The 26,203-nt window shown below is 34.8% G+C and overlaps 3 protein-coding genes and 1 long non-coding RNA gene across 7 annotated transcripts; 2 read left to right on the plus strand and 2 right to left on the minus strand.

The window, feature by feature from the left end:
* Positions 1 to 1,163: 1,163 nt before the first annotated feature.
* On the minus strand, positions 1,164 to 2,786 carry LOC125587319. The gene is made up of 3 exons (XM_048757568.1): positions 2,295 to 2,786; positions 1,599 to 2,197; positions 1,164 to 1,437 (listed from the first exon to the last, which is right to left on the minus strand). Exons 1-3 carry the CDS (start codon positions 2,784 to 2,786, stop codon positions 1,164 to 1,166), a joined length of 1,365 nt encoding a protein of 454 aa, XP_048613525.1.
* A 509-nt stretch (positions 2,787 to 3,295) lies between these two features.
* On the plus strand, positions 3,296 to 13,504 carry LOC125587732. 3 transcript variants are annotated; one of them, XR_007324051.1, is made up of 4 exons: positions 5,950 to 7,277; positions 11,213 to 12,078; positions 12,165 to 12,410; positions 12,526 to 13,504. It is a non-coding gene; the product is annotated as an uncharacterized LOC125587732 (long non-coding RNA). The 3 variants fall into 3 exon arrangements; XR_007324049.1 differs by having other exon boundaries at positions 5,970 to 7,277; positions 12,165 to 13,503; XR_007324050.1 differs by lacking the exons at positions 12,165 to 12,410; positions 12,526 to 13,504 and having other exon boundaries at positions 3,296 to 7,277; positions 11,213 to 11,599.
* An 8,066-nt stretch (positions 13,505 to 21,570) lies between these two features.
* BNAC05G36900D lies at positions 21,571 to 23,479 on the minus strand. Of its 2 annotated transcripts, none has more exons than XM_022714781.2 (5): positions 23,289 to 23,479; positions 22,982 to 23,124; positions 22,139 to 22,220; positions 21,915 to 21,992; positions 21,571 to 21,823 (listed from the first exon to the last, which is right to left on the minus strand). In XM_022714781.2, exons 1-5 carry the CDS (start codon positions 23,292 to 23,294, stop codon positions 21,716 to 21,718), a joined length of 417 nt encoding a protein of 138 aa, XP_022570502.1. In that variant the 5' UTR covers positions 23,295 to 23,479; the 3' UTR covers positions 21,571 to 21,715. The 2 variants fall into 2 exon arrangements, with proteins under 2 accessions (XP_022570502.1, XP_022552775.1); XM_022697054.2 differs by having other exon boundaries at positions 23,200 to 23,436.
* A 1,794-nt stretch (positions 23,480 to 25,273) lies between these two features.
* Positions 25,274 to 25,936, plus strand: LOC111203215 (glutathione S-transferase T3-like). The gene has a single exon (XM_022696740.1). It carries the CDS (start codon positions 25,274 to 25,276, stop codon positions 25,934 to 25,936), a length of 663 nt encoding a protein of 220 aa, XP_022552461.1.
* Positions 25,937 to 26,203: the final 267 nt, after the last annotated feature.

Raw genomic sequence — 26,203 nt, forward strand, 5'->3', positions numbered from 1 at the left:
CTCTGTAACTTTTCTTATTGTGTCATCAAAACTGAAGGATGGAGAAGTAAGTGAGGATGCATCTAAAAAGCCCGTGAAGGGTACAAAGAAACTTGGAAGAGGAACTAAGGTAAATATCTCTCTGCGGATAATGGTTTATAAAATGTTTTTTTTCTGATTATCGTTTTTGATTTACAAAGACTGTTATTAAATTCGAAATTGCTAAGTTGTTTTTTTGTCTTGTAATATTAGGGAATGAAGAAATGTATAACACCCCCACGTGAAGTACAACAACAAGTAAAAGATGATGCAGAAGTCGATGCTAAAGAAAGTGAAAATCCAAAAACCAATGAAGTAAGCTGATTTATAAGTATTTATAAACTGATTGACTTTTTAAATGTTTAATATACTCTATGTAACTTTACTTATTGTGTCATTAAAATTGAAGGATGGAGAAGTGAATGAAGATGCATCTAAAAAGCACGTGAAGTTTACAAAGAAACGTGGAAGAGTAACTAAGGTAAATATCTCTCTGTGTATAATGGTTTATAAAATGTTCTTTCAAATTTCATTGACTACATCCAATTATCATTTCTGATTTTCTTAATTGTTATGCTTATAAAGGAACCTAACGTTGACACCTCCAAATCAAAAAGACAAAAGAACAAGAAGATTCAGCTGCTGATGTGATAGGACGTGTATTGGAAGATCTGAAAAAAGCCGATTAGAAGCATCGCGAGTTTGAAGAAATGAAGCTCTTTCAGTTTTTTATTGCTTTTAACTAATATCAATGAAACTTTTTCAGTTTTAGTGTTATCTTTTGTTGATGTCTTCAATGCGGAACATCTTTTGGCTTGTATCCTCCATGATGAGGAAAATATCTTTTGGTTTGTACCTTAATCCTTTGATAAGGAAACATATTTTATTTATGTTCATGCAGGTAAGCTAAGATATCAAAAGAACATATAATTTCTGCAATTAATTTGAATCCTAATGTTTTATAAAGGGTGGTTAATGTAACCACACATTTCGTATAATAAGTAACATAATTTCTATTAGACCCCTGTAAACTTTATAAAGCATTATAAAATGATAAATGTAATAATAAAAGGTTCCCCAAAAACTATGCGATTCCAATTCTCTCTTATAACATCTTATAAAAATAATCAGTTGCACACAAGTTTTTATATAACTCTGTTATCAAATAGGCAATACACAACTACCTTTGTTGTGACCTTTCTGTCCACATCTGCTACATTTGTAAGACTTGGGTGATGGTTTGGATATGGGCCGATATTTTCCATACTCCCACGAACTTGGAATCCTTTTTTTTTCCTCCTGCCACTAGGAAAGTGTGTAGATGGAGGGCGACAGACAAACGAAGCTACATGGGGAGGAATATCCCAATATGCTTTATCGCCAACAGGATATACACTCTCTGAATATGCTAGTTTAAACCTAATAAGAAAATTAAGAGAATTAGATAAAAGTACAACCAAGAAAGAAAAATGAAAGAGAAGTGTTGTAGAACAATGTTTATAAAACCTTATAAATTCGATCAATTATATAAACATTTATAAACGTGGTAATGTATTACCACAATGACTGATAGAACGCACCTTTCATTGGAGAAAAACTCATCGACATAATCATTTTCATGCTTGTTTCCAGCCTTTGCAGCAGCAATTGCATGAGCACAAGGAAACTTCTCAACATCAAACACAAAGCATGAACAATGCCTTGTTTGAAAATTCACCACTTGATCTCTTGTATCTCCCTTAACCTCAAACTCTGAATCATTGATTTTGGAAACTTCGAGAAAGCGAGACGTAAAATCATATAGCTCCTTCATCCTGTTCCCCACATCGAACGTGACAGGGTGCATGTGACGAACTCCTTGCTCACGTCGTTCAGTGAACCACCTAGTCATTATCATCCTAATAGTGTCAAAAAGACAGACTATTGGATACTCACGACTCACTTTCAGCAAAGAATTTATAGATTCGTCCAAGTTTGACGTCATGATGTTGAAGCGATTAGCAGGAGAATAAGCTCGGGACCACTTCCTGAAGTCTGCTTTATGAAGATAATCTGCTAATAAAATGTCGAACGCCTCAATCTCATGAAAATAGCAATCAAAATCATCCTTGGTGTAGGCATAAGCAGCTTCAACAACCAAAGGGACAAGTGTTGAACTCTTGAAACTGTCCTGGACATTCTTTTCAAAGTGAAAGACGCAGATTCCATGGTGAGCAAACAAATAATGTTGTAAAAGAACGTTTTCAATAGAGGTTGCACGATCAGAGACAAAAAACCAAATCCTCTTCATCAGAAATGATGGTTTTCAGACATTTCATAAACCAACTCCATGAGGCATCATTCTCAGAATCAACTATAGCAAAAGCTATAGGATACAAGTGAAAATTACCATCTTGTGCTGTGGCAGCAAGTAGAGTCCCTTTATACTTTGCTTTCAGATGGGCACCATCAACAGAAAGTACCTTCCTCATCAACTTAAACCCTCTGATAGATGGACCAAGCGACAAAAATGCGTATTTGAATTTCCCAACAGAATCAACTTCGATAAAAGTCACAGAACCTGGATTCTTTTCTTTTATCATGTGAAACCAGCTGGGCAAAGCTTCATAACTGTCATCAGGAGTACCCCTAGCTATATCTTGGCCGTGCTCTTGAGACCTCCAAGCCTTTGAATATGAAATCACAACACCCTGATCTTTTCTAGCTTCTTCCATGATCTGTTTAGGTTTCAGCCCAATCTTTCCTCCTTCATAATGATTGCTTGCCATAGTTCCCAACAGTTTCGCAGTAGCTTGCCGATGACTAACACTTCTCAGAGAAGTGTCACAAGTATGTTTAGATACATAATGGCAAACAAAAAAACTCTGAGATCTTTTAACTGATTTGCACGAAAACTCCAACTGCATCTTTCATCCATGCAACTAAGAACATAACGTGTTTTGTCTGAATATTCTGTGTGGAACTCAATGCTTTTGCTAACTGCATGCAACCTCAACTTTCTGCTCATTTCCTTTTTATCCTTGAAAAACTTCCCGCAGAACAAATCATCATCATCATCACATTGATTTGTTAAACAAATTGGAGACAAGATATCTGAATGGGAATGTGAATCTTCTCCCATGCTTTCTTTACCACGTCTACTAGAAAAAGATGTCAATTTTGACTTTCCATACCCATATACAACAAGTCCAATTGAGTCCAATCCTCTCTAAGATAAAAACATGAAACATGTACATTAAAAATAGAATTTATAACCCATTATATGACATTGATTGAACTCTTATATATTTATATTTAACAAAGAAAAAAGTTATATGTACCTTATTGCTAACAAGACCACTTGAAGGAGAAATAAGACTGTCTCTAATACGAGTATGTTGTATACCAGAGACTTCGTCAACTCTCTGAATGATGTTCCATTCAGTCTTCGGGTGTGTTTCTGTTCCTCTCTAGAAAAATAAACATGTATATATTACCTTTATAAGACATTATAAAATAAAACCTTATTTACAAAGTTTTAATAAGTACGTCACAACCAATAATAGCTCAATAAGAGCCAATATTGCCAAAAGTAACGATATTATTGTAGAACTCCATAAAGTCTAATTTCTAAAACAATTTATAGAACCTTATAATTATGAATGTTAAGGTAAGAGTTTTGAAAAGTATCTCAAATACATTACTACTTCCAGCAATAGACGAATCATGAGTACTGGAAATTTCATCTTGTGTCTGCATCATGTTTGACATAATCAATGGTGATTTTTGTGTTCCTCTCTGAAACATAAAAACATAAAGCTAGTAATGAATTTTGTACCTTGTATTTTATAAGGTTCTTATAAACATTAAATATGACATAACTACCTGACATAAATTTCTACTACCAACCATAGGCAAATCATTAGTAATTAACACTTCATCCTGTGTCTGAACCATATTTGACACAATCATTGGTTATATTTGTGTTTTCCCTCTGAAACATAAAAAGATAAAGATAAATATAGAATCATTTATAAAGTTTTTATAAGGCCTTATAAATATAAGAGTTGTAATAAATACTTCAAGCGGATTACTATTTCCAGCAATAGGCAAATCATGATTAATTAAAGCTTCACCCCGTGACTGGATCATATTTGACACAATCATTGGTGATAATTGAGTTCTTCTCTGAAACATTAAAAAAAAAAACATAAAAGCTAATAGTTAAAATATATGTGGTAATGATCCTCCAAAATGCACAATTATTATTATAAGGTCTTATAAATGTAAAAGTTGTAATAGATACTGATATGGCATACTTCCTCAAGCAATGAGCAAATCATTAGTACTACAAACTACCTTATAAAATAACTGATAACTCTAATAAACAAACAAGTTAGCAAAATAGTTTCATGCAGTTACCTTAATTAATGGTTACACATAGATGAATGTCTTCATTCTCTTTAAGTTTGTTTAGATAAGATGTTACTTGACGATCATTCCTAATAAATGCTGCATGAAGCTCTTTTGTACCAAAGTTTAATTTTGAAGGTGAGACATAGCTAAAATTTACACTGTTTCTGTTGCCATCAATTCCAAAGTCTTCTAAAACAGCCACAATCAAATCATTGTAGCTGATATCTTCATGAATCATACTAAGAGAGGATCCTCGTTGATCATCCACTATGAAATCCCAGTGAATTCCATTTATTAGTTTCCATTCTCCACATATAGAACATATTTCGATCACCGTAACCTGATTATAAGAACATGGGGATTAGAGAAGGAATGATCAACAAGATATATCAAAAAGAAAAATACATAACACTATGTTCCTCATAGATAAAAATTTATAAGGTTTTATAAATCTGAGATTTGAAAACTTCATGAGAAAAACTTCGTCTATTTCCCAGAAACCGATCGATTTTGAGAAACCAAGCAAAAATTACAGAAAAGAGACGAAAATCACTATCTATTATCCTCTCACCTTTGTTACGCGTTCGTGAAGAGAGATTGTTCTATTCGTTTGAGTTTGTAGTCTTCGCCAAATCTCGTCGGACGTCAACGTCGTTTGAATAATCAAATCTCGCCGGGGAAGTCGCCGGAATCGTCGAATCTCTCACCGGATTCGTCGAATCTCTCGCCGGAATCGTCGAATCTCTCGCCGGAATCGTCGAATCTCTCGCCGGAATCGTCGAATCTCTCGCCGGAATCGTCGAATCTCTCGCCGGAATTGCCGAATCTCTCGCCGGATCGAATCTCTCTCGCCGGAATCGTCCATCAATTGGGGGAATTTGAATTTCAAAATTCTTATGTTTGATTAAATAAGGGTATAATGGTACTTTAGCCATTAAAATTTTAATGGTAAAGTTGAAAAGTGGTATTAGGAAAGTACTATTAGTGGCAGTTCCCCATTTATATGTGACTCATCTACTATATATTTACAACTCTCTCTTTCTAACCTACGAACTTCACACTACTCACTATATCTTCTGTAATTAATTACAAAGACCATAAAATATTAAAGTAGTCCAAATAAATTTATAACGTGAATACGAAATAAAGAATAGTATTCATAATTTTAAGATATTTTCATAACTAGACTATTAATTAATTCATGAGTTTAAACTTTGGGCAACAAAAAAATTTTTTTCTAAAAGAAAAACCAACAAATCTTAAATATTAACTAGCATGATATCAGTTTCTTCATATTTTGAAAACGTCTCATTTAGATAAAAAAATTGGGTCATGTTTGAGTCATACCCTCCAAACTCAAGGTGGGTTCTATTTTTAATCGAATTAACCAAAGTACCCAATTTAGTTCAGGTATTTTATATCTAAACTATCCAAACTTACCCCACAATAACTAAAACCTAAAAAACCTTAGTAGATATAGTTTGAATCGATTATTTTTTTATTCGAGAGTAACCATGGATACAATCTTATTTGAATATATTGTATACAAAGCATCCATTTCTAATTTTCTATCCATAAATATCTAAAATAACTTATATGTTTGATTTATGATTTTAATATTAGGTATTAATATTATTATAAATATAATTATAACTAATGTATATATGTATAATATATATGTTCATATATGTACATATACTCATCAGTTTTCGATACGAGTCAAGTTTGATATCGATTATTGGTGTTTTGATAAATAGACCCGTTTAGATATTTAGGCCGGATACAACCAAGTTCGGTATCCTAATTTTTGGTCGATTTGGGGTCGGTTTTTTGGTGTAGATATTATGTCCAAACCCTATATTAGGTTATCAAAAATTAAAACACATAATTTATAATTAATAATCCTTTTTGGAATCGAACATTTAGAAGAAAAAAATTTCACGCTTTAAAAGCGGGTCAAAATCAAATTACATGTTAAATTTGATGTGCCTTTTTTTCGCCAAACGTTTCATTATTATATGAAAAGAACCCAAATAGATTTTACAACATTGGTACATGCTTTTAATTGAGGCCCAATAACAAAGAAATACATATTAAATTAAAAAAACGGAATACGACCTTTAATGACTCTCTCTCTTCCCTCTTAAAGAGAGAAAATTCTCGGGAATTTCTTTTTCCCTCTTACCACACTATTCATCTTCAGAGGGAAAAAAAATTGTTAGAGGGAGAAAGAACCGTGGTTTTTAGTTTGTATAATAGTTTCGATCGATGAGATTGATCTTTCTTTCCTCATATCGGATTTCATGTTCGCTGATTTGTGGTTTCGTTTAGGCGACTTTTGTGGTGTTATCAACTCAAAACCAAAGATTTTCTTCATGGATTTGTTGTGTTCTTTGATTCTGGGTTGAGTTCAATAAATTTTGCTCTCATCCTTCTGTTTTAATGTCTTTTATCCGTTTAATCAAGAGAATTGATTTCTCTTATTGTTAGTAAAGCTCGGTTCTTGATTATGATTTGGAATCAATCTTCGTTTTATATCAAGCGAAGTATGCAAGATGATCAAAGATCGGAGGTGTGGATTATGCTTTGAAGATTCAGTGCAGAGCTTAGAAGAGTTGGAGGTGCCCAGGGGTTAGTGTTCCAGCAGGGTTCTGTTTTCGTTTCACTTCTTAAGCTTTTTATTTGGATCAATATCTACAGATTGGAGATACAGTTCTTGTTGGTTGGCAATGATTGAAGCTTTGAAGAGCAAGCAAGCAGCTTCAAACGAATCGGGAGATGGAGACTGGTGGTTGTTCCGGCAGAGACTTCCGACATCTTGATTCACGAAATAGCGGGCCCACGTGCAAGCACGTGTCCTACATGTAAGAATCTTTATCTCTTGTTTTTTTTTAGATTTCGTTTGAGCTTTTATTAATTTTGTATATTAGTTTGAATCTGCTTGTAAATGTGGTCTATAGGACATGGTTTTTTTTTATAACGCCGATTTATTAGAGAAAAAGACAAAAATAACACTAAATCAAGTTTTTGTTCCAAACTAGCACTCAAGGTCAAAAGTCACAAAAATAGCACTTAATGTTTTATCAAAAGTCACAAACTTAGGGTTTATAGTTAAAGGGTGGGGTTTAGGATTTAGGATTTAGGGTTTAGGGTTTAGGGTTTATGGTTTATGGTTTAGGGTTTAGGGTTTAGGGTTTAGGGTTTAGGGTTTAGGGTTTAGGGTTTAGGGTTTAGAGTTTAGAGTTGAGAAATGAGGTTTTGGGGATAAGATTTCAAATTTTGAAAAATAAAAAAATTAAAATTTTCAAAGGATAAATTTAGAAAGTTGCTATTTTTGGTCATTTTAGTTTTTGAGTGCTATTTTTGTGATATAAACTTAGAAAGATGCTATTTTGGAGATTTGCCCGATTTATTATGACGTTACATTTTATGAGAAATATTACGATTCAACAACCAACAATAATACATGCCTTATGAAGATCTACGCCTAACTGCATTATCTGAACCGTCCTATAAAGATAAATCGCTATTTCCGGGACTTGAAATCTGAATTTTCTATAATCTGCAAAAAATTGAATAGTCTGGGGTTCGATCCCCATATATGGGTGTAGAAACGTTTAAACTTTAACCAGTAGGTTATGGTGCTAGACATGGTTAATGAAACTAAAAGTTGGTAGAAAAAATATAAATTAAAAAACGAAGCGGCTGCTACATCAGAAGTCGGCTCTACTTCAAACAAACACGTGTAGGACGCGTATCAACCTTTCTCCAAGCGGCGATCACGTCCACCGAGACTCCTCTCCTCCTCGAAACTTCTGATTTTCTCCGCTTCTCTTCAGTGTCCGTCGTAACAGGGCCATCTCATTTCGCCAATACCAATCAAATAGACTCTCCTCGATCACCTTCTTCGCTCGTTTGCAATCTTCATCCACGTCTTTGATAACCTTGAATCAATGATCTTTTGACCGCCCACTAAAGACTGCGGTTCAAGCAAATACGATATTATCTAATCAAATAAAAGAGGATCCAATTGCATAGATGTCAGATGGAGTTTTCATCAACAACAGAGAGCTATTTCAACAAATCCGACCTAATCTAATAAAAAAGGATCAGAATTTTATTTAATTCAAAACCAAGCTAAACACAAGAATGAAAACATGAAGAACAACTAAATTTGATGTGCCAAAAGTCGAAGAAATTTAAAATTAATAAACAGATATATACATTTGATCATCTACTATAGTATTAGTGAGATATTTAGTATCTTATTGATGATCGCTTTTATTTACTATATATAAATTTGTATCTACGATAAGTTCAAAAAAAAAAAGTTTGTATCTACGATAGAGATATAGAAGACGTTTTTGATGAGATACTCATTTAGTATCTCACTAATAAAATATTATCATATTAAATAAAATTAAGTTAAAAAATTCTAAGTTTCAGTAATAGATTTAAAAAAATTAAGTGGATTGTGAAAATTTATATACACAAATTTATGAAATTAGATCATTTCTATCATTCTTTTTGTAAAGTAGTTATATAATTTATTTATTTTTCTAAATCATATAGTATGATTATTTATTTTTTCTTTCATTTTTTTTTTGTTTTCTTGTCATCATTTTTGCATTTAAATTAAAAAATAATAATAGTTATACAAATTAATTTGAGCAATTTTTTTACATAGTTTTTTTTGTCACAAAAAGAACATTTAAAAAGAAAATGACTAAAACAAATTTTATTAAAAAGGTAAAAAACTGTTTTAACCCTTAATTTATAGATATATAAATAATATTAAATAAAGATAAGAGTTTTTTTTAATTTCGAATTTATGTTTTTAAATGCGAACCTTTCTAATTTATTAATAATTTTTGATTTTTTTTCAAGTTTTCTTTTTAAATTCAAAAAAAAAATTTGAAACTATTTTAAAAATTGTATTTTAAAATTTTAATATTTTTAAATATTATATATTTGAAAATGATAAAACAATATAAAAATAATTATATATTCAAAAATGTAAAAATACATAAACGTAAAGAATTATAGTTTTGGACATAAAATTTGGATTTAAATTGCAATAGATATTTGGTAAGTATACTATTTTGTTTTCTAGTTTTTATTATTACATAGATTTTGAAAATCACATAGATACATATGATATTTTGAAAGTTGAGTCTTATAAGTAAAAATGAATAGAATTTTTCTCTCAATAACACTAGATTTAGTTAGAATTAAAGAATCAATAATAACTAACATTTTTAAATAATATAAGATTTGAACAGATTTTAAAAATTCATAAACCAATAACAATAAATTCTATTAAAAATTTTGAAATCTAGAACCAATAACAATGGAATCTCAAAATTTTTAAAGTTCACGAAATACGGAAAATTTACATGTTTACCACATGTGATACCACTTTTCATACGGAAAATTTACATGTTTACCACATGTGATACCACTTTTCATTTTTACCACCACTAAAAGGACATTTTTAAAAATAACTTCTTCATGAAGTGGCAAAAAACTCTTATGTCATTGTTCTTTATATATATAATAAATAAATATTTAAATAAATAAAAATCGAAAAAATAAAAAATAATTTTTTTAATTCTTTTTCGAATTATAATATTTCGAAATTCAAACCCTAAACCTTAAAACTCAATTCTAAACCCTAAACCATCAATTCTAAACTCTATTTTTTTAAAATACGAACCCTAAACCATCAATCTTAAACCCTATTTTATTTTAAATATGAACCCTAAACCCTAAAACATCAACTCTAAACCCTAAACCTTCAACTCTAAACCCTAAAACACCAAATCTAAATCCTAAACCCTAAACTTCAACACTAAACTCTAAACCTTAAAAAGTAAACTCTAAACTCTTAACCCCAAAAAATTAACCCTAAACCCTAAAACATCAACTTTAAACCATAAACCTAAACCTTCAACTCTAAACCCCTAAACCCTAAAACCTTAGAGTTGATAGTTTAAGGTTTAGATTTGAAGGTTTAGGATTTTAGGGTTTAGGGTTTATGTTTAGGGTTTAGAGTTGATGTTTTAGGGTTTAGATTTGAAGGTTTAGAGTTTTAGGGTTTAAGGTTCGAATTTCAGAAAAATATAGGGTTTAGGGTTTAAAGTTGATGGTTTAGGGTTTATATTTGAGGGTTTAGGGTTTATATTTGATGTTTCATGGTTTAGGGTTTAGAGTTGATGATTTAGGGTTTAGGGTTTAGAGCTGATGTTTCGGGGTTTAGGGTTTAGAGTTGATGATTTAGGGTTTAAAGTTGATATTTTAAGTTTAGATTTAGGGTTTAGGATCTATGTTTAGGGTTTAGAGTTTGATGTTTTAGGGTTTAGATTTGAAGGTTTAGGATTTAGAGTTGATGATTTAGGGTTTAGAGTTGATGTTTTAAGTTTAGATTAGTTAACTATATGTTTTAAGTTTAGATTAGTTAACCATATGTTTTTTTTTTTGTTAAAGTTAATCAAAAGGTTATAAATGTGTTGTTAGTGTAAACATGAAAAATGGTACTTTAAAAAATGTATTTTTAATAATTTTTCTTAAAAAAATTATTTTATTTTAAACTATTAAAACTGAAGTACGGTTAGTATTTAACCCTGATTTTTTTCTAAATAGTTACCATGGAATACTACCACTCAATCCTAACTACAAAATTAAATATCGGCAAAGCCAATTAACAATCTTAACTAAATGTGTTTTCCAAAATTTAATCCACAATAATTAATTGATTTCATTGTCGTCTTCCCAACAATGCCTGGAAACCGGAGGAAAGACCTTATAATCAAGGACGAGGTGGTGTTTTTTTTCTGACGATAATGGCGAGTTCAGGGAGACGCTTTGAGTTGAATTGGTTGAGAGATAAGCATGTGGGACTTGGAGTTAGGTCAAGGTGATCGCGATTATAGCGGAGGATGGTGTTGTAGGGTTCTGAATCCTGAAGAAAGAGGCGCTTTCATCAATTTTCGTACTTAAAATTGGTTTGTGTTATATCTATTGATATTTCCAATTAAATCTATTCAATCTTCTCTATTTTTGATCACCTCTTTTCCTTTTTTGTTTTGAACATGAAACTCGGTTGGAGATTCATGTCGGAGAAGGGATAAAGTAAACATGTAAATAGCAAAGGGGTTTGTTCTAAAATTTAACTCGCAGCTTCTTATATTGGCTTTGTAAATTCACTTGGATCTTTCCGAGGAGAAGGGCATGATGCAGATATTATCTTTGTTAATGCACTTGAATCTCTGTGAGGAGGCTATAACAATCAGGGCCCGATCAACACTATCAGGGATCCTAGAGCCAAAAATTTTTTTTTACTCTAGGCAGATAATGTTTAAAATATTTTAAAATTTAATCAATAATATTTTTTATATTTTGTAATGAAAATAAAACTATATACATATCAAATAATTTTGGATCCTTTTCAATTTTATTTATTATATTTATAATTTTTTTAAATATATAAAAATATAAATTTATAAAAAATTGGACCCCTTATTTATTATTATACGGGAGATACGGACTTGGGCCCGGGGCGGTCGCACCGCTTGTCCCCCTTGTAACCCGGCCCTGATAACAATCCCAATATAACTTCTATATATGCTCTCAGGGGATCAATATATGCAGATATGATTTTACATGGTAACACTTGAATTCATAAGTTATATCTGAATCTTGCAACCCATGATTGTCTGATAAAGCATGTTTCTTTTTCATCTCTTTTGTAGACTGCTTTCAGGGAGTTACAAGCATCAGTTCTTCAAGGTTCTCATTTAGCCTAGTCTCCACTACTCACACTGGTGCTGCAATATCAGCGATTCAGCATCATCATCATTAGGTGTTACACATTTGGGTGTTGTTGGAAGAGGAGTTGTTTTGATGAATGTAACCTCTACAGAGTCGAATCCATCTAAGAAACCAGCTCCTGATTCTTAAAACAAAGCAGTTGTCTACTCTTTCTGAAGGTGAAAAAGGTATATAAATGTCTATTACTAAGCAGCTAAGCTTACGCAGAAGATCTAGTTGACTGTTTTACTTATTTGTTGCATCTAATGTTTGTTTCTGGATAACGGATGTACAACGATGAAGCTGATACTTTAATTATCATTCTTGAGAGTTATCATTTCCACCAGGAGGCATCTCATCACTGCGGTTGCGTTGGTAGCTGTACTCTGAACAATTCAAAGATGTGAGCTTGCAGGTTCTAACCTTGGTGATATCGTTGGTGTTGAAAAATCATCTGAGCAGATTGGCATTGCTATGTTTGTGACGAAGGTGAAATAGACTTTATAGGTGATAGTGAATTTGCAGAGCATAGCTGTGAGTGAGCTCGTGAAGTCAAAGATCATGTTAGAGCAAATTAGTCAGTATCTTCCAATATATCCGGTTAGATATGAGTTGTTGCAGGTCGTAAGAGAAAACCAGGTCACACAGTAACTTGACGTGGATGGTTACAGTATAAACGTATAGTAGGTTGCACAACCAAGGCGTGTAGCAGCAATGAGTGTTGCAAAGCAAATATATAAGTGAAGAGATGGGAACAAAGCTTGGGAATAAAGTTGGGTACGCTATTCGCCTCAGAGATGTAACTGGAGTTGGGTCCAGGGGCAGATCTAGGATCACAACTAGCTGGGGGCGCACACACAATTTTACATTATACATATTTTTTGGGTTGGAGGAATTTGTACAAATATCAAAGCTTATTGTTAAGAAAATTTCAAAAGTAGATGGGGGCACGAGCCCCCGTAGCTCATGCTCTACGTCCGCCCCTGGTTGGGTCGCAGCTAGACATATTAAGTTTCATCATCTTTTTAAAAATTTGGGATTCTTACGTATAAAAATATTCTTATGTATAAGTATAACCCATTATAATAATTTCACACTACTGTTTTACTATGTTTGCATGTTATACTATGTTTTCCGCTTAACCTCAAGGTGACAAAATATGGTCATCTCCACACCTTTAATACTCAATTAATAGGCTTCACGTTTGATCTTTTGTTGCAACAACATTTCCTAATTAATTTGTGCATAATACGGTTTACATATATTAGTAAACAAAGCATGTAAAACCAAGTGCATAAAAATGTAGCTACAACTATATGTAAATACGTTATATATATATATATATATATATCACGTTATAATATTTAAAATAAATAAATATATAAGCATGACCTAAGTTCTAACAAAATATTAAAGTAGAGTTTTTCTCATATACATATAATCTACCGAACTATACTGGGTAGGCCTAATACTGGGACTATACGAATACAAAAAAAAATTAAAGTTACTAAATCCACATTAAATTAAACTATTAGACATAGGCATGTGTTTCGGTTTCTTCGGTTAGTTCAGAATTCAGTTAGTATGGGTCGGTAGAAATTTCACCAAAGTGTACCAAAAAAAATTTGGTTCGGTTTTCGGTTAGTTCGGTTTCAAATACTTTTTTATCAAAGTTTTGGTTTTGCGGTTAGTTCGATTAAATTTTCTGTTTAAATTGGATAAAATTCAAAAGATTCGGTTATTTTGACTCGGATTTTGGTTAGTTTGGTTAATTCAGTTAGGAATTTTGGTTAAAATTGGTATTGTTTTGTAGTTATTTTAGAAACCCGAACTAAAACGATTACCAAACTGGATCAAATCGAAAACTATTTTTTTTTAGTTAACCACAGTATGAACAACCAACAAATATACAAATGTTTATAATGTATCTATAAATTACAAGTAAATCATAAATGTTATCTATTACAAATAAAAAAAATACCCGTGCAGGCTTATCTATTACAAATAAAAAAATACCCGTGCGGATCTAGTGTAATTCTTTATAAGTGAAAATTAAATGAACAATACGATGACTAATCCATTATTATACTGGCACAACGTACCCACTTTTCTTAATCTAAGAACATTAACCAAAAACATTATTTTGGCCCAATCCTTTTTCTATTTGGATTCTTTGGGGCTGTATTTAATCCAATTTAAGGTAATTTGATTTTTAGTGAGGTTTTAGATGATTTTAATGAATTGTAGAGATTAAAGTGACTTTTGTTAAACCATCCTAGAATATCACCTAAAACTATGAGATTTGAGTTTTAATTTTTTAACTAAGAAACTCCACCCAAACATTCAAAAATCAACTTTAAAACTCTACAACTTAAAATATTTTTAATAACAGTGGATTCCAGAATATTTTATGAAATGTCAAGTTCAATAACAGTAAATTTTAATTGAGTTTTTTTTTAATTAAACAACAGTGGATTTCTAATTTTGATACAAATCACCTAAAACTCTTAGTTCAATAGTAATTTGGTAGTCCAATCTTAGGCAAATAAATAATTATTCATGATTTTACAAACGTCATAATCATGTTTACAATAATATGATTAGGTTAAGCTGGAATTTATAATGGTGTGAACTTTTTTTTTGGAGAAATGGTGTGAACGTTATCACAAGTACTTGCGGAGCCACATGAGGAGGAGGGGAGTCAGCTGAGCCCATGATTTTTTATTCGTTGTTGTTTAGTTTGAAAATTTGTCAAGGTAAAGTTAAAATTTGGTTAATTTATGAACAACTGACCCTCTTAAAATAATCTTTACACTTCTTTTAACTTATTATATAATTATATTAATCTTGACCCCGGTGAAAAAAAAATTCCTAGCTCCGCCACTACTTGTCATCATGTTTACAATAATCAAAAGAACACAAAAATTGAACGAGGAAAAAAGAGAATATAATAGTTTTACTTTCATGAGTAGAAAAGTTACAAGAACTTGTTACAACTTATCCACCCATATCCGCCGTCTGGGTTCGAATCATGTCATTCAGGACGCCTTAAATGGTAAGAAAATGTGAATTCTACGGATTTTAAAACTGAGATATCTTCACCCTACAAACCAACATCCAACACTTAAATTTTTTTGTGGCTAATTGTGGGTTACTTTTTACCAATAGCTACAAAACATAGTTTGTGACTATTTAGCCACAAAAATCTACAAAATAGCTACTCATTTTAGTCTTTAAAAATTGTTCCTGTTTTGTGGCTATTTGTAGCTTATATATTATAGCCACAAAACTTTTGTTGCTAATTTGTGGCTATGTATAATTTTTCTTGTAGTTAAAACATAAAAATTAATATTTTAATCAAATTATCAATTTTATTAATATCTAATTTTAATATATGAACTGTCCATCTAAATGTAGCCACGCGATTATGCTCTTCAATTTTATAACCGGAACCAATTAGGTTTTGATTGAATCATGTTAATTATCAAGCACATGCAAGAATATATATAGTAGCTAGTCTCTGTTACAAATCTAATTATATAATTATTATAGAATAGATATAATTGAAATGTGTGATTTATCTCAAACACAAATATAAACTATAATTAGTATTAATATATATAAACTATGACATTTTACCAAAAATAACTTAAATTTTGAAATTTGAATGTCAGTTGATATCACGAATTCAATCAAATGCAAAAGTAATCTAAAATTCTAGTGAAATTATAACCAATCTTTTATTACTAAAAAAACTTGTAAACATTAATTTTATGATTATAATCATATAAAGTTTTCTCTCTATAAAAAAAATTATATGCAAGATATGTCATAATCGTGATATCAACTGACATTCAAATTTCAAAAATATATTTAAACTACATTAGAAAATTTAGTACAACTAACTGAACCATTTTTTTACAATAAGATATTTAAACTACATTAGAAAATTTAGTAAAGAAAACACATGGTTAATATATTATAAATGAAAACGCGGAAATCTTCTAGTTCAGTTCATATATTTAAACTTGAGGGTCAGCTCTTCACATGAACCCACGTGCCGGTTTCACGCATCACGACCGTATTTCGAGTCTAAAATGGAAACCTAAATGTATAAGAGCATCTCCATCGACGAGAACCCATCATGTATTAAGCCCAACATATCATTACATGATCATCCATCAAAGACATTGGACCTTCTCTCAGCAAAGTCCACTTCAGCACCTTTAGCTCCAACGGTAACAGAGGACAAAGTAGAACGACAAAAGGAGCTAAACGTACGGAGATCACACCTCATACAATGCAGCTCAGCAACAGATATGAAGCTCGTATGGATCAGGATTGCTAGCTGTCAGAGACACCTGTCAGAAGTCTAGATTGTTCTCTCACAATGTATAAATATGAGTAGAGAACCATTGTAAACAAATGAGCTATTTTTGATGAATAAAAGTCAGTAATATCTTCAGAAACCTTTCTCTCTAAAGCTTCTAGCTTTTGACCTACATGGTATCACGCCATGGAAGGAAATCAAGATCCTGTTTCGGTTACTACTCTTACCATCACGCATGTGGTTACGTTGAAGCTTAAGGAAGGCAACTATCTCCTATGGAAACTCCAGTTCGAGCAGTTTCTTTCCAGTCAGATGCTTCTCGGCTACGTCACCAGCGCCCAACCACGACCCGCCCCTACAATCACAGTCAGACAAGGAGATCAAGACACAGAAGCTGCGAATCCTGAGTTTCTTCGTTGGACACAGAAGGATCAGCTCATTCTCGCCTGGCTCTATGGAACTCTCACAGAAGATGCCCTCAAATCTGTCTACGGCTTACATACTTCTCAAGAGGTATGGTTGGCTCTAGCTCAGAAATACAATAGGGTTTCTGCTTCTAGAAGATTAGATTTACAAAGGCGAGTACAAACTACTGTCAAAGGGAACAAAACTATGGCTGTTTATTTGTCTGAGATCAAGTTGCTTTGTGATCAGTTAGACTCCATAGGAGCTCCTATTACTGAACAGGAAAAGATCTATGGTGTTCTTAACGGTCTAGGCAAGGAATATGATTCTGTCTGTACAGTGATTGAACACGCCATGGATGTTCAGCCTGTTCCTTGTTTTGAAGATATTGTCTACAAGCTAACAGGGTTTGAAGATAAACTCAAGGCATATGAGCCCACCGTTGATGTGAATTCTCATCACGCGTTCTATACCAACAGAGGAGGATATTCAGGACGTGGCAGAGGTCAGAACAGAGGTGGCTACAGAGGCAAAGGCTTCTACTCCACACAAGGCAGGGGATTTCCTCAACAGTTTGGTCAGGGTGCTCACAGACAGTCTGATACCCAACGTCCTACATGTCAGATTTGTGGAAAATATGGACATCCTGCCTACAAGTGTTACAAGCGCTTTGATCAAAACTTTGCTGTCAACGACTCTCCTCAGGCCAATATGTTGATGACCGCATCGGCTCAGAACAATGCTAGCTTCACAGGAGCTGAGTGGTATCCAGATAGCGGCTCTTCTCATCATGTTACTAATTCAGTACAGCATCTTGATACCGCTTATGAGTATGATGGATCAGACCATGTCATTGTTGGCAATGGAGAGTTTCTGCCCATCACTCATGTTGGCTCAGCCTCTATCCCTTCTGCCTCAGGTAACATTCCTCTCTCTGAGGTTCTGATCTGTCCTGATATAACGAAGTCCCTTCTATCAGTCTCTAAGCTCACTGATGACTATCCATGTGAATTCACGTTTGATTCTGCTCATGTATATGTTAAGGACAAAGCAACAAGCAGGGTTCTCAGTCAGGGAAACAAGGTTAAAGGGCTGTACCGGTTGGATGTTCCTCAATTCGTATCATTCTACTCTTCAAGACAGCAGCTTGCAAGTGATAGAATCTGGCATCTAAGGTTGGGACATCCAAATGATCAAGTTTTGAAGCATCTTTCAGCAATAAAGGCCATTACATTCAATAAGACTGAGAAGTCATTGTGTGAAGCATGTCAAGTGGGCAAGACATGTAAACTTCCCTTTTCTAGTTCTGATTTTCGAGCAAGTAGAGTTCTTGAGAGGATACACTGTGATGTATGGGGTCCTGCACCAATTGTGTCAGTTCAGGGCTTTCGGTTTTACGTTGTATTCATCGACAATTATTCAAGATTTTGTTGGTTCTATCCACTTAAGTTAAAATCTGATGTGTTCTCAGTCTTCAAAGCATTTCAACAACAAGTGGAAAACCAATACAAACAGAAAATCTGTGTGTTTCAGTCTGATGGTGGAGGTGAATTTATGAACAACAACATGTCACAACATCTAGCAGCTTGCGGCATTAAACATTTTGTCTCTTGTCCTCATACGCCGGAGCAAAATGGCATTGCAGAGAGACGTCACCGCCACATCACTGAGCTCGGTTTGTCGATGCTATATCAAAGCATCTTCCTCAAGAACTCTGGGTAGAAGCTTTGTTTACCTCTGCCTTTCTCAGTAACTTGCTTCCTACAACAGTAAATGAGAAAATGATCAGTCCTTATGAAGTTCTCAATGGCAAAAGACCAGTCTACACAGCTCTCAGGGTCTTTGGCTGTGCTTGTTACCCGTATCTGAGGCCATACTCACAGAACAAGTTCGATCCAAAATCGCTCTTATGTGTATTTCTTGGCTACAATGAGAGATATAAAGGTTACAGATGTTATCATCCTCCTTCTGGTCGCATCTATATCAACAGGCATGTTCTGTTTGATGAAGACAGGTTACCTTACAAAGATACTTATCAACATCTACTGAAGTCTGCTGTAACGCCTCTATTCTCGGCATGGAGACTTCAACACCAAGTTGATATAGATACTGAGAGCAGTCAAGAGATACAAACTCCATCAGAAGAAGTAGGGAGATCTGTTCCTATTTCAATTCCTATTCCTCAGCCAGTCTCTGTTGCTCCCGCTAGTCCTATCCTTCCTGGAGAAACAAGTTCATCATCATCAGATACAGATTCTGATCATGAGGCTATACTTGATCACCCTCCTCCACCCCAGCCTGCCAACTCACATAAGATGACAACAAGAGCTAAGGCAGGGGTAATGAAACCAAATCCGAGGTATGCCTTGATAACAGTAAATAGCCTACCTCAATTACCACGCTCTACTGCAGAAGCACTCAACCACCCTGGTTGGAATGAAGCAATGGGAGAAGAAATAGAAACCTGTGAAGAGACAAAGACTTGGAGCTTAGTCCCACTACCCCCTGATACACGACCTATAGGTTGCAGATGGGTACATAAGGTGAAACTGAAGGCAGATGGAACGCTAGACAAGCTTCGTTCAAGAGTTGTAGCAAAAGGAAATCAACAAGAAGAGGGAGTAGACTTCCTGGAAACATATAGCCCAGTCGTCAGGACAGCAACTGTGAGGATAGTTCTTCACCTAGCAGTTATCAAGCGGTGGGAGATTAAACAATTAGATGTTAAAAATGCCTTTCTCCATGGAGATTTAACTGAGACTGTCTACATGAAACAACCTCCTGGTTATGAAAGCAAAGAGCATCCGGATTATGTTTGTCTTCTACACAAAGCAATCTATGGTCTTAAGCAAGCACCTAGAGCTTGGTTTGATAAATTCAGTTCCTATCTACTTGAGTTTGGATTTATCTGCAATGCAAGTGATCCTTCCCTCTTTCTGTACAACAGAGGATCAGACGTAATGTACTTGTTGCTTTATGTAGATGACATGGTGCTTACTGGAAGCAACAAAAACTTGGTGGATAAGCTACTGCAGTCGCTCAAGAAACAGTTCAGAATGAAAGACATGGGGTCACTGAGTTATTTTTTGGACATTCAGACTCAGTTTACAGCAACTGGCTTGTTTCTTAATCAAGCAAAGTATGCCACAGACATACTGGAAGCAGCAGGGATGCTTGACTGTGCTCCTATGCCAACCCCTTTACCATTACAGTTAGATCGTGTTCCACATCAGGATGAGCTTTTCACCAACCCCAAATACTTCAGAAGCTTAACAGGCAAGCTTCAGTATCTGACATTAACCAGACCAGACATACAGTTTGCGGTGAATCTAGTGTGTCAGAAGATGCATGAGCCTACTCTGTCAGACTTTCATCTCATGAAGCGGATACTGAGGTATCTTAAAGGTACTCTAGAGATGGGTCTAACGCTTGAATCGAACACAGATACTCAAGTTAGAGCCTACTGTGATAGTGATTGGGGAGGATGTCAAGATACTAGAAGATCAACCAGAGGATTTTGCACGTTTCTTGGGTCAAACCTAGTCTCCTGGTCAGCTAAGCGTCAAGACTCAGTAGCACGTTCCTCGACTGAAGCAGAGTACATGACTCTCTCTAACACAGCAGCTGAGTTAGCATGGATTGGGCTCATGCTCAAGAGTGTGGGTGTGAATCATTTGAATGCAGCTGAGATATACTGTGACAATCTGTCTGCAGTACACTTGACGGCAAACCCAGTGCTTCACAAGAAATCAAAACACTTCGCCACACATTATCACTTTGCGAGAGAAAAGGTGGCTGATGGATCTCTCATTGTGTACCACATTCCTGCAGCTCAGCAACTAGCAGACATCTTTACCAAGTCTCTACCTCAGCATAGCTTTCAGGACTTGCGCAACAAATTCAGAGTTGACTTTCCACCCACCTCGAGTTTGCGGGGGAGTATTAAGCCCAACAGATCATTACATGATCATCCATCAAAGACATTGGACCTTCTCTCAGCAAAGTCCACTTCAGCACCTTTAGCTCCAACGGTAACAGAGGACAAAAGTAGAACGACAAAAGGAGCTAAACGTACGGAGATCACACCTCATACAATGCAGCTCAGCAACAGATATGAAGCTCTTATGGATCAGGATTGCTAGCTGTCAGAGACACCTGTCAGAAGTCTAGATTGTTCTCTCACTATGTATAAATATGAGTAGAGAACCATTGTAAACAAATGAGCTATTTTTGATGAATAAAAGTCAGTAATATCTTCAAAAACCTTTCTCTCTAAAGCTTCTAGCTTTTGACCTACATCATGGACTCTAATCAATAAATTAGTAATAAATATAGTGATTTAAAAGGTTTAAAACTTTTGTTAACCTAATTTAATTTTTCTTTGTCCAATGATAAAACTTTACTGAGGTTCTTAAATTTTTTTTTTTAAGTAAAATTATTGGATTTCATAGCATGAAAAAAAGTAAAATTTTAATGAAACATTAAATTGAATATACTAAATTTTTTTTGGAAAATCATCATTTTTATATATAAAATAATAGTGAAAATGATATAGTTAAACTAATTATAACACACTTTAATGTTAATTTAAATATATTTAAATCAACTTAGACTAATTTAATCATATTGTATTGTGATTAATTTACTTCTTAGATGTTCTCTATACCAATTTTAGAACATTGATTTCCACACAAAAAAAATGTGTCCAAAGCAATTTTAGAACATTAATTTAGGATCACAGATCCACCTAAAACCAATTTAAGAGCGAGTGAGACTGGACAAAGCAGAGGTGTCCAAAGCATTGAACTCCTTCACTGCATTAGCAACCACAAGGCCTAACTTCACAGCATCATCCTCACTCTGCGCCTGCACGTTCCAAAATATTGTTTATACATATTGAACTCCTTCACTGCATCAGAAACTACAAAGCCAAGCTCTCATACGTATCTGTTTTTACCTCAATGTTAAGAGGAAGAAAAGGGTCGTGGAGAGAAAGTCTGAGAAGAAACCATCCACCAAAGCCCGAAACACGGATCTATAACAGGAAATGTTTACTGTTAAACTATGCAGTGGAGGCATATGTTTAGGAACAGTGAGAACAATCTAGATGGATAAGCACAGAACATCAGGACACCAAAAAAAATTGTTAACATGGTGAAATGGTTAGAGCATGTCTCTTACTTGCTCTAGAAAAATTGCTGAAAGCAACGCAATAAGACGATTACGGTTGAACTCACGGCCAGATGAATCCACAGCAGCGGACCTTTCAGAAAAAAAATGTTTAAATATAAGCAAAAACTTGAAACCGTTCCTGTTGTAAGGAAGATGGCTTGCTGCTCAAAATAAAAGCGTGGTAGCAAATGGCAAAATATCACTAAGTGATGACAACTACTAAGAAAAATAACTACTTATTATAGAAACCGAGATCAATAAGAATACGTGTTATCATGATAGCCCCATCAGCAGGGCACAAGAATGATTCATCTTCAGTCAATGTACACTATTAAACATTGCTGGTGTTGATGCTAATCAGCAAAGCAAACACAAGGGTTGTGTTTCCATAAGTTATATATGAAAAGTGATTCAAACAATCATATGACCCAACAGCACTACATTCAAAGAGAGTCATCGAATCTATTGAATGAAGAATGAGCATAAATTGAATATTCTAGAACAAGAAAGGCTACTCATCACTCATCCGAACTGAACAACGTCTAATCCAGAAAGGCCAAGACCTCGAGAAACCGCTTCCTACAAAATAACCAATGGAATTTCAACAGAAAATTTACTTATCCCATTTCATGAAGAGACAGTGTTTATTGATACATACCAGCAAGGTTGGTGCAGAGATGCGAGAGTCATGGCCAACGGATACTCTCAACTTCCGGGATCCAACATTCTTCTTGTGTAACAACCATTGCCCAAACGCAGCAGCTATGGCTTCAGTCGCTGGTTCAGGAAGGCTTACAGGTTCCCCCTCAACCCCAGGGACTGCTACACCCCGAACGGGAAAAAAATACTAACCTCAAACCCACCATAGCTTTATCTCTTATTACATTGATTTGGTTCCATGTTCTTCCTCTCTCCCGGGTCTTTCGAATACAACGAGTTTTGGATCCAAATCGATGGAACCAAGTCGATGGCACAAAGTCTTGATGGCACCAAATCTGGACAAACACATACGAATATTAACATAACATGTTACAAAATCGATGTAAGATAGACAAAGAGAGCATATGTACAGAGTGGTTGAATCGATTCTCAAACTGATTTGTATCAACCCACTTCTATTTCAGCTTCAAATCAATCCTAAAAGATAAAAAATTCAAACCTCCATGGTGATTTCATTGACGGATTTGGAGGAGATGCTGGAGTGATCGATCGATTTCGTAACATGCAAAGAGAAGAAGGAAGAAGATGAAAGAAACCGACGAAAAATAGATGGGATTTTTTCCCCCTTTTGTTTTTAAGGCATATCTAATACAAAAGGGACAAGTTAGGGGTTTTTAGCATTTCTTAAATCCTTTTTTTACACCGGTTCTCTTCTATTTAGGCATTTTTGATTTTTTTTTTTTTTTTTGCTTTTCCTTAAGAACTCTTTGTTAGGGCAACATTATCAGGGTCGTTAGCTTAAGTCCTTAGGGATTAAAAGATTTAATTTAAATCAAAATTGCATTAAAATCGCTGGGACGCGTCCATTTCGTCCTTAGCTAACATTTTTTTTTGTCCTTAGGTGATACGTGTCGGCAAGAGAATGGTTGAAGAGTTTTCGTTATGGAAAAATCAAATTGGGATCCAGATCGACATTTCTCGTCTCTCTCTTATTCTCTCTGGCGGCGATCGAAAGGGAGATTTAGCTCTCAACGGCGCATCTCCTTCGTGACCGTTGTCCCGTCGACGAACCTCCTCCCAAGTCGTCTCCGTCGACGAATCTCCTCCCACGTCATCTCTTCTCGATGAATCTCCTCCCAAGTCGTCTCCTCTCGACGGTGCATCTCCTTCGTGACCGTTGTCCCGTCGACGAACCTCCTCCCAAGTCGTCTCCGTCGACGAATCTCCTCCCATGTCGTCTCTTCTCGACGAATCTCCTCCCAAGTCGTCTCCTCTCGACGGATTTCATCCCGAGGCATCTCTCTGTGATTCGAAGGTGAAAGGGTATGTGTTCCTCCTCCTTATGATTTGCATGTATTTGGTTTATGTTTTCGATCTACTTTGGACGAGGTTTGCATGTATTTAGACTGTGATTTGCTTGCTTTGCAATAGATTTAGGGATTTCGTATCATATATGTGTGAAAGGGTATGTGTGATTGATTGTTGTTTATCTCATGAAACTGAGATGTCTGTTTACATGTTTGCGAGGTTATTAGGTGAGGTGAGGTTCGATCACCAGTATTGTATTAGCAAGGAGATCAAAGAGAAACAACCATTTCCTCCACAGTTTAAGGTAAACTTCTTTCTCTTCATCTCGAATGTAATGTAGTTTATCTCATGAAACTGAGATGTCTGTTTACATGTTTGCGTTTTTTTTCTATGTTTTGTTTGCGACCAAAGCGTTTTCTTTCTATGTTTTGTTTGCGACCAAAGCGTTTTCTTTCTATGTCGAGTCTGTTTTGATTGTCACCAAAGAGTGTAGTTTGTTTGCAAGGCTAGTTTGTTAGGTAGTTAATGCACTTGTACTTAGATAATTATGGTTGTGTAATAAGATGTACTTTTGTAGTTAGGTCATTATGGTAGTTAATGAACTAGTTTGTTAGGTAGTTCACAATCTCGAATGAAAAGTAGCTTGTATGACAGTTAAAACGTCTAGTTTCGAGTCCGTTTTGATTGTGACCAAAGCGTGTAGTTTGTTTGCAAGGCTAGTTTGTTTGGTAGTTAATGCACTTGTACTTAGGTAATTATGGTTGTGTAATGTGAAGTTACTGAGATGTACTTTTGTAGTTAGGTCATTATGGTAGTTTTAATTACCATTTTCAACTATTTAACCCTCCTTTCACAATATCGATTTAATCTCCTTCATCTTCTTTCTCTTTTCTCTTGTATAACTCTGTCACATTCCCTTTTCTATTCTCTTTTCACTGTTATCTTCTTTATTCTATGGATCCAAGGAATCCGTATAGCCAGTCTGTTGGTTATACGGGCCTTCTTTACAGTCAACACTAAAGTGTTAATGATGGAAACTCTCCTTATGAGAGTTTTCCTTCTGGATCTTCACAGATCCCCCAATTCAGTTCTCAACAGGGTGAGGCTCCAACTCCACCCGCACATCCACCCGTAGAGCGTGGGAGGAGACACAAATGAACCCCAGCCGAAGACGAGATGCTGATCAATGCCTGGCTAAATACCTCTAAGGACGCTATTGTAGGGAATAACCAAAAATCAGGCACTTTCTGGAAACGAGTTGGAGATTATTTCTTCGCAGCTCTTTCTGGTGGAGATAGTGTTGAAAGTAGCGAGCATGTCCACTACAAGCAGAGGTGGCACAAAATCAGCAATGACACTTCCAAGTTTTATGGTGTATATACGGCTGCAGAGAGACATATATCTAGTGGGCAGCATGAGAACGATGTACTGAAGGTGGCCCATGAAATATTCTTCGCGGACCAGGGGTCCAAATTCACACTGGAGCATGTGTGGTGTGTGTTGAGGTATGAGCAGAAATGGCTCAACCTCAACAGCACTAAAGCTTCTGAAAGTTCTAATAAGAGGAAAACCGTTGAATCAGATTCCCAAACTTCAACCACAAGTGTTGGTGAAGAAGAGATACGCCCTGAAGGTGTAAAGGCTGCAAAAGCTAAACGTAATGCAAATGGGAAGTCTGTTGATTACTATACGATGGTACTTGAACTGAGGAAGGTGGATTTGGATAGGAAAGAAAAACTCCAGAAGCTAGCCATCTTAGACACTCTCCTAGCAAAAACCGAACCACTCACTGAGGCTGAAGAAGCAGCCAAAAACAAGCTCCTCGCCAAATATATTTAGAGAAATATCTCCTACAACCTTTGTGTGTTTTCTGACAGTTTGGTTTGTATGTTTATGTTTTTAAAGCTTTAGCCCTCCCGGTTGCTTTGTACTGAAACCTTTATCAATTAATCTATTATGTTTACTTGCAAACTTGTTCTTTACTTGCTTGTATGATGTTTACTTGCTCGTATGTACTTGAAAACCTTTATCAATTAGTCTATTATGTTTACTTGCAAACCTCTAACTTTTATCTTGTAATTTTTTGTAGTTCTCGGATTACAAATG

This window comes from Brassica napus, chromosome C5 (genome assembly GCF_020379485.1).
Source record: "Brassica napus cultivar Da-Ae chromosome C5, Da-Ae, whole genome shotgun sequence".
In the NCBI taxonomy this organism is placed as follows: Eukaryota; Viridiplantae; Streptophyta; class Magnoliopsida; order Brassicales; family Brassicaceae; genus Brassica; species Brassica napus.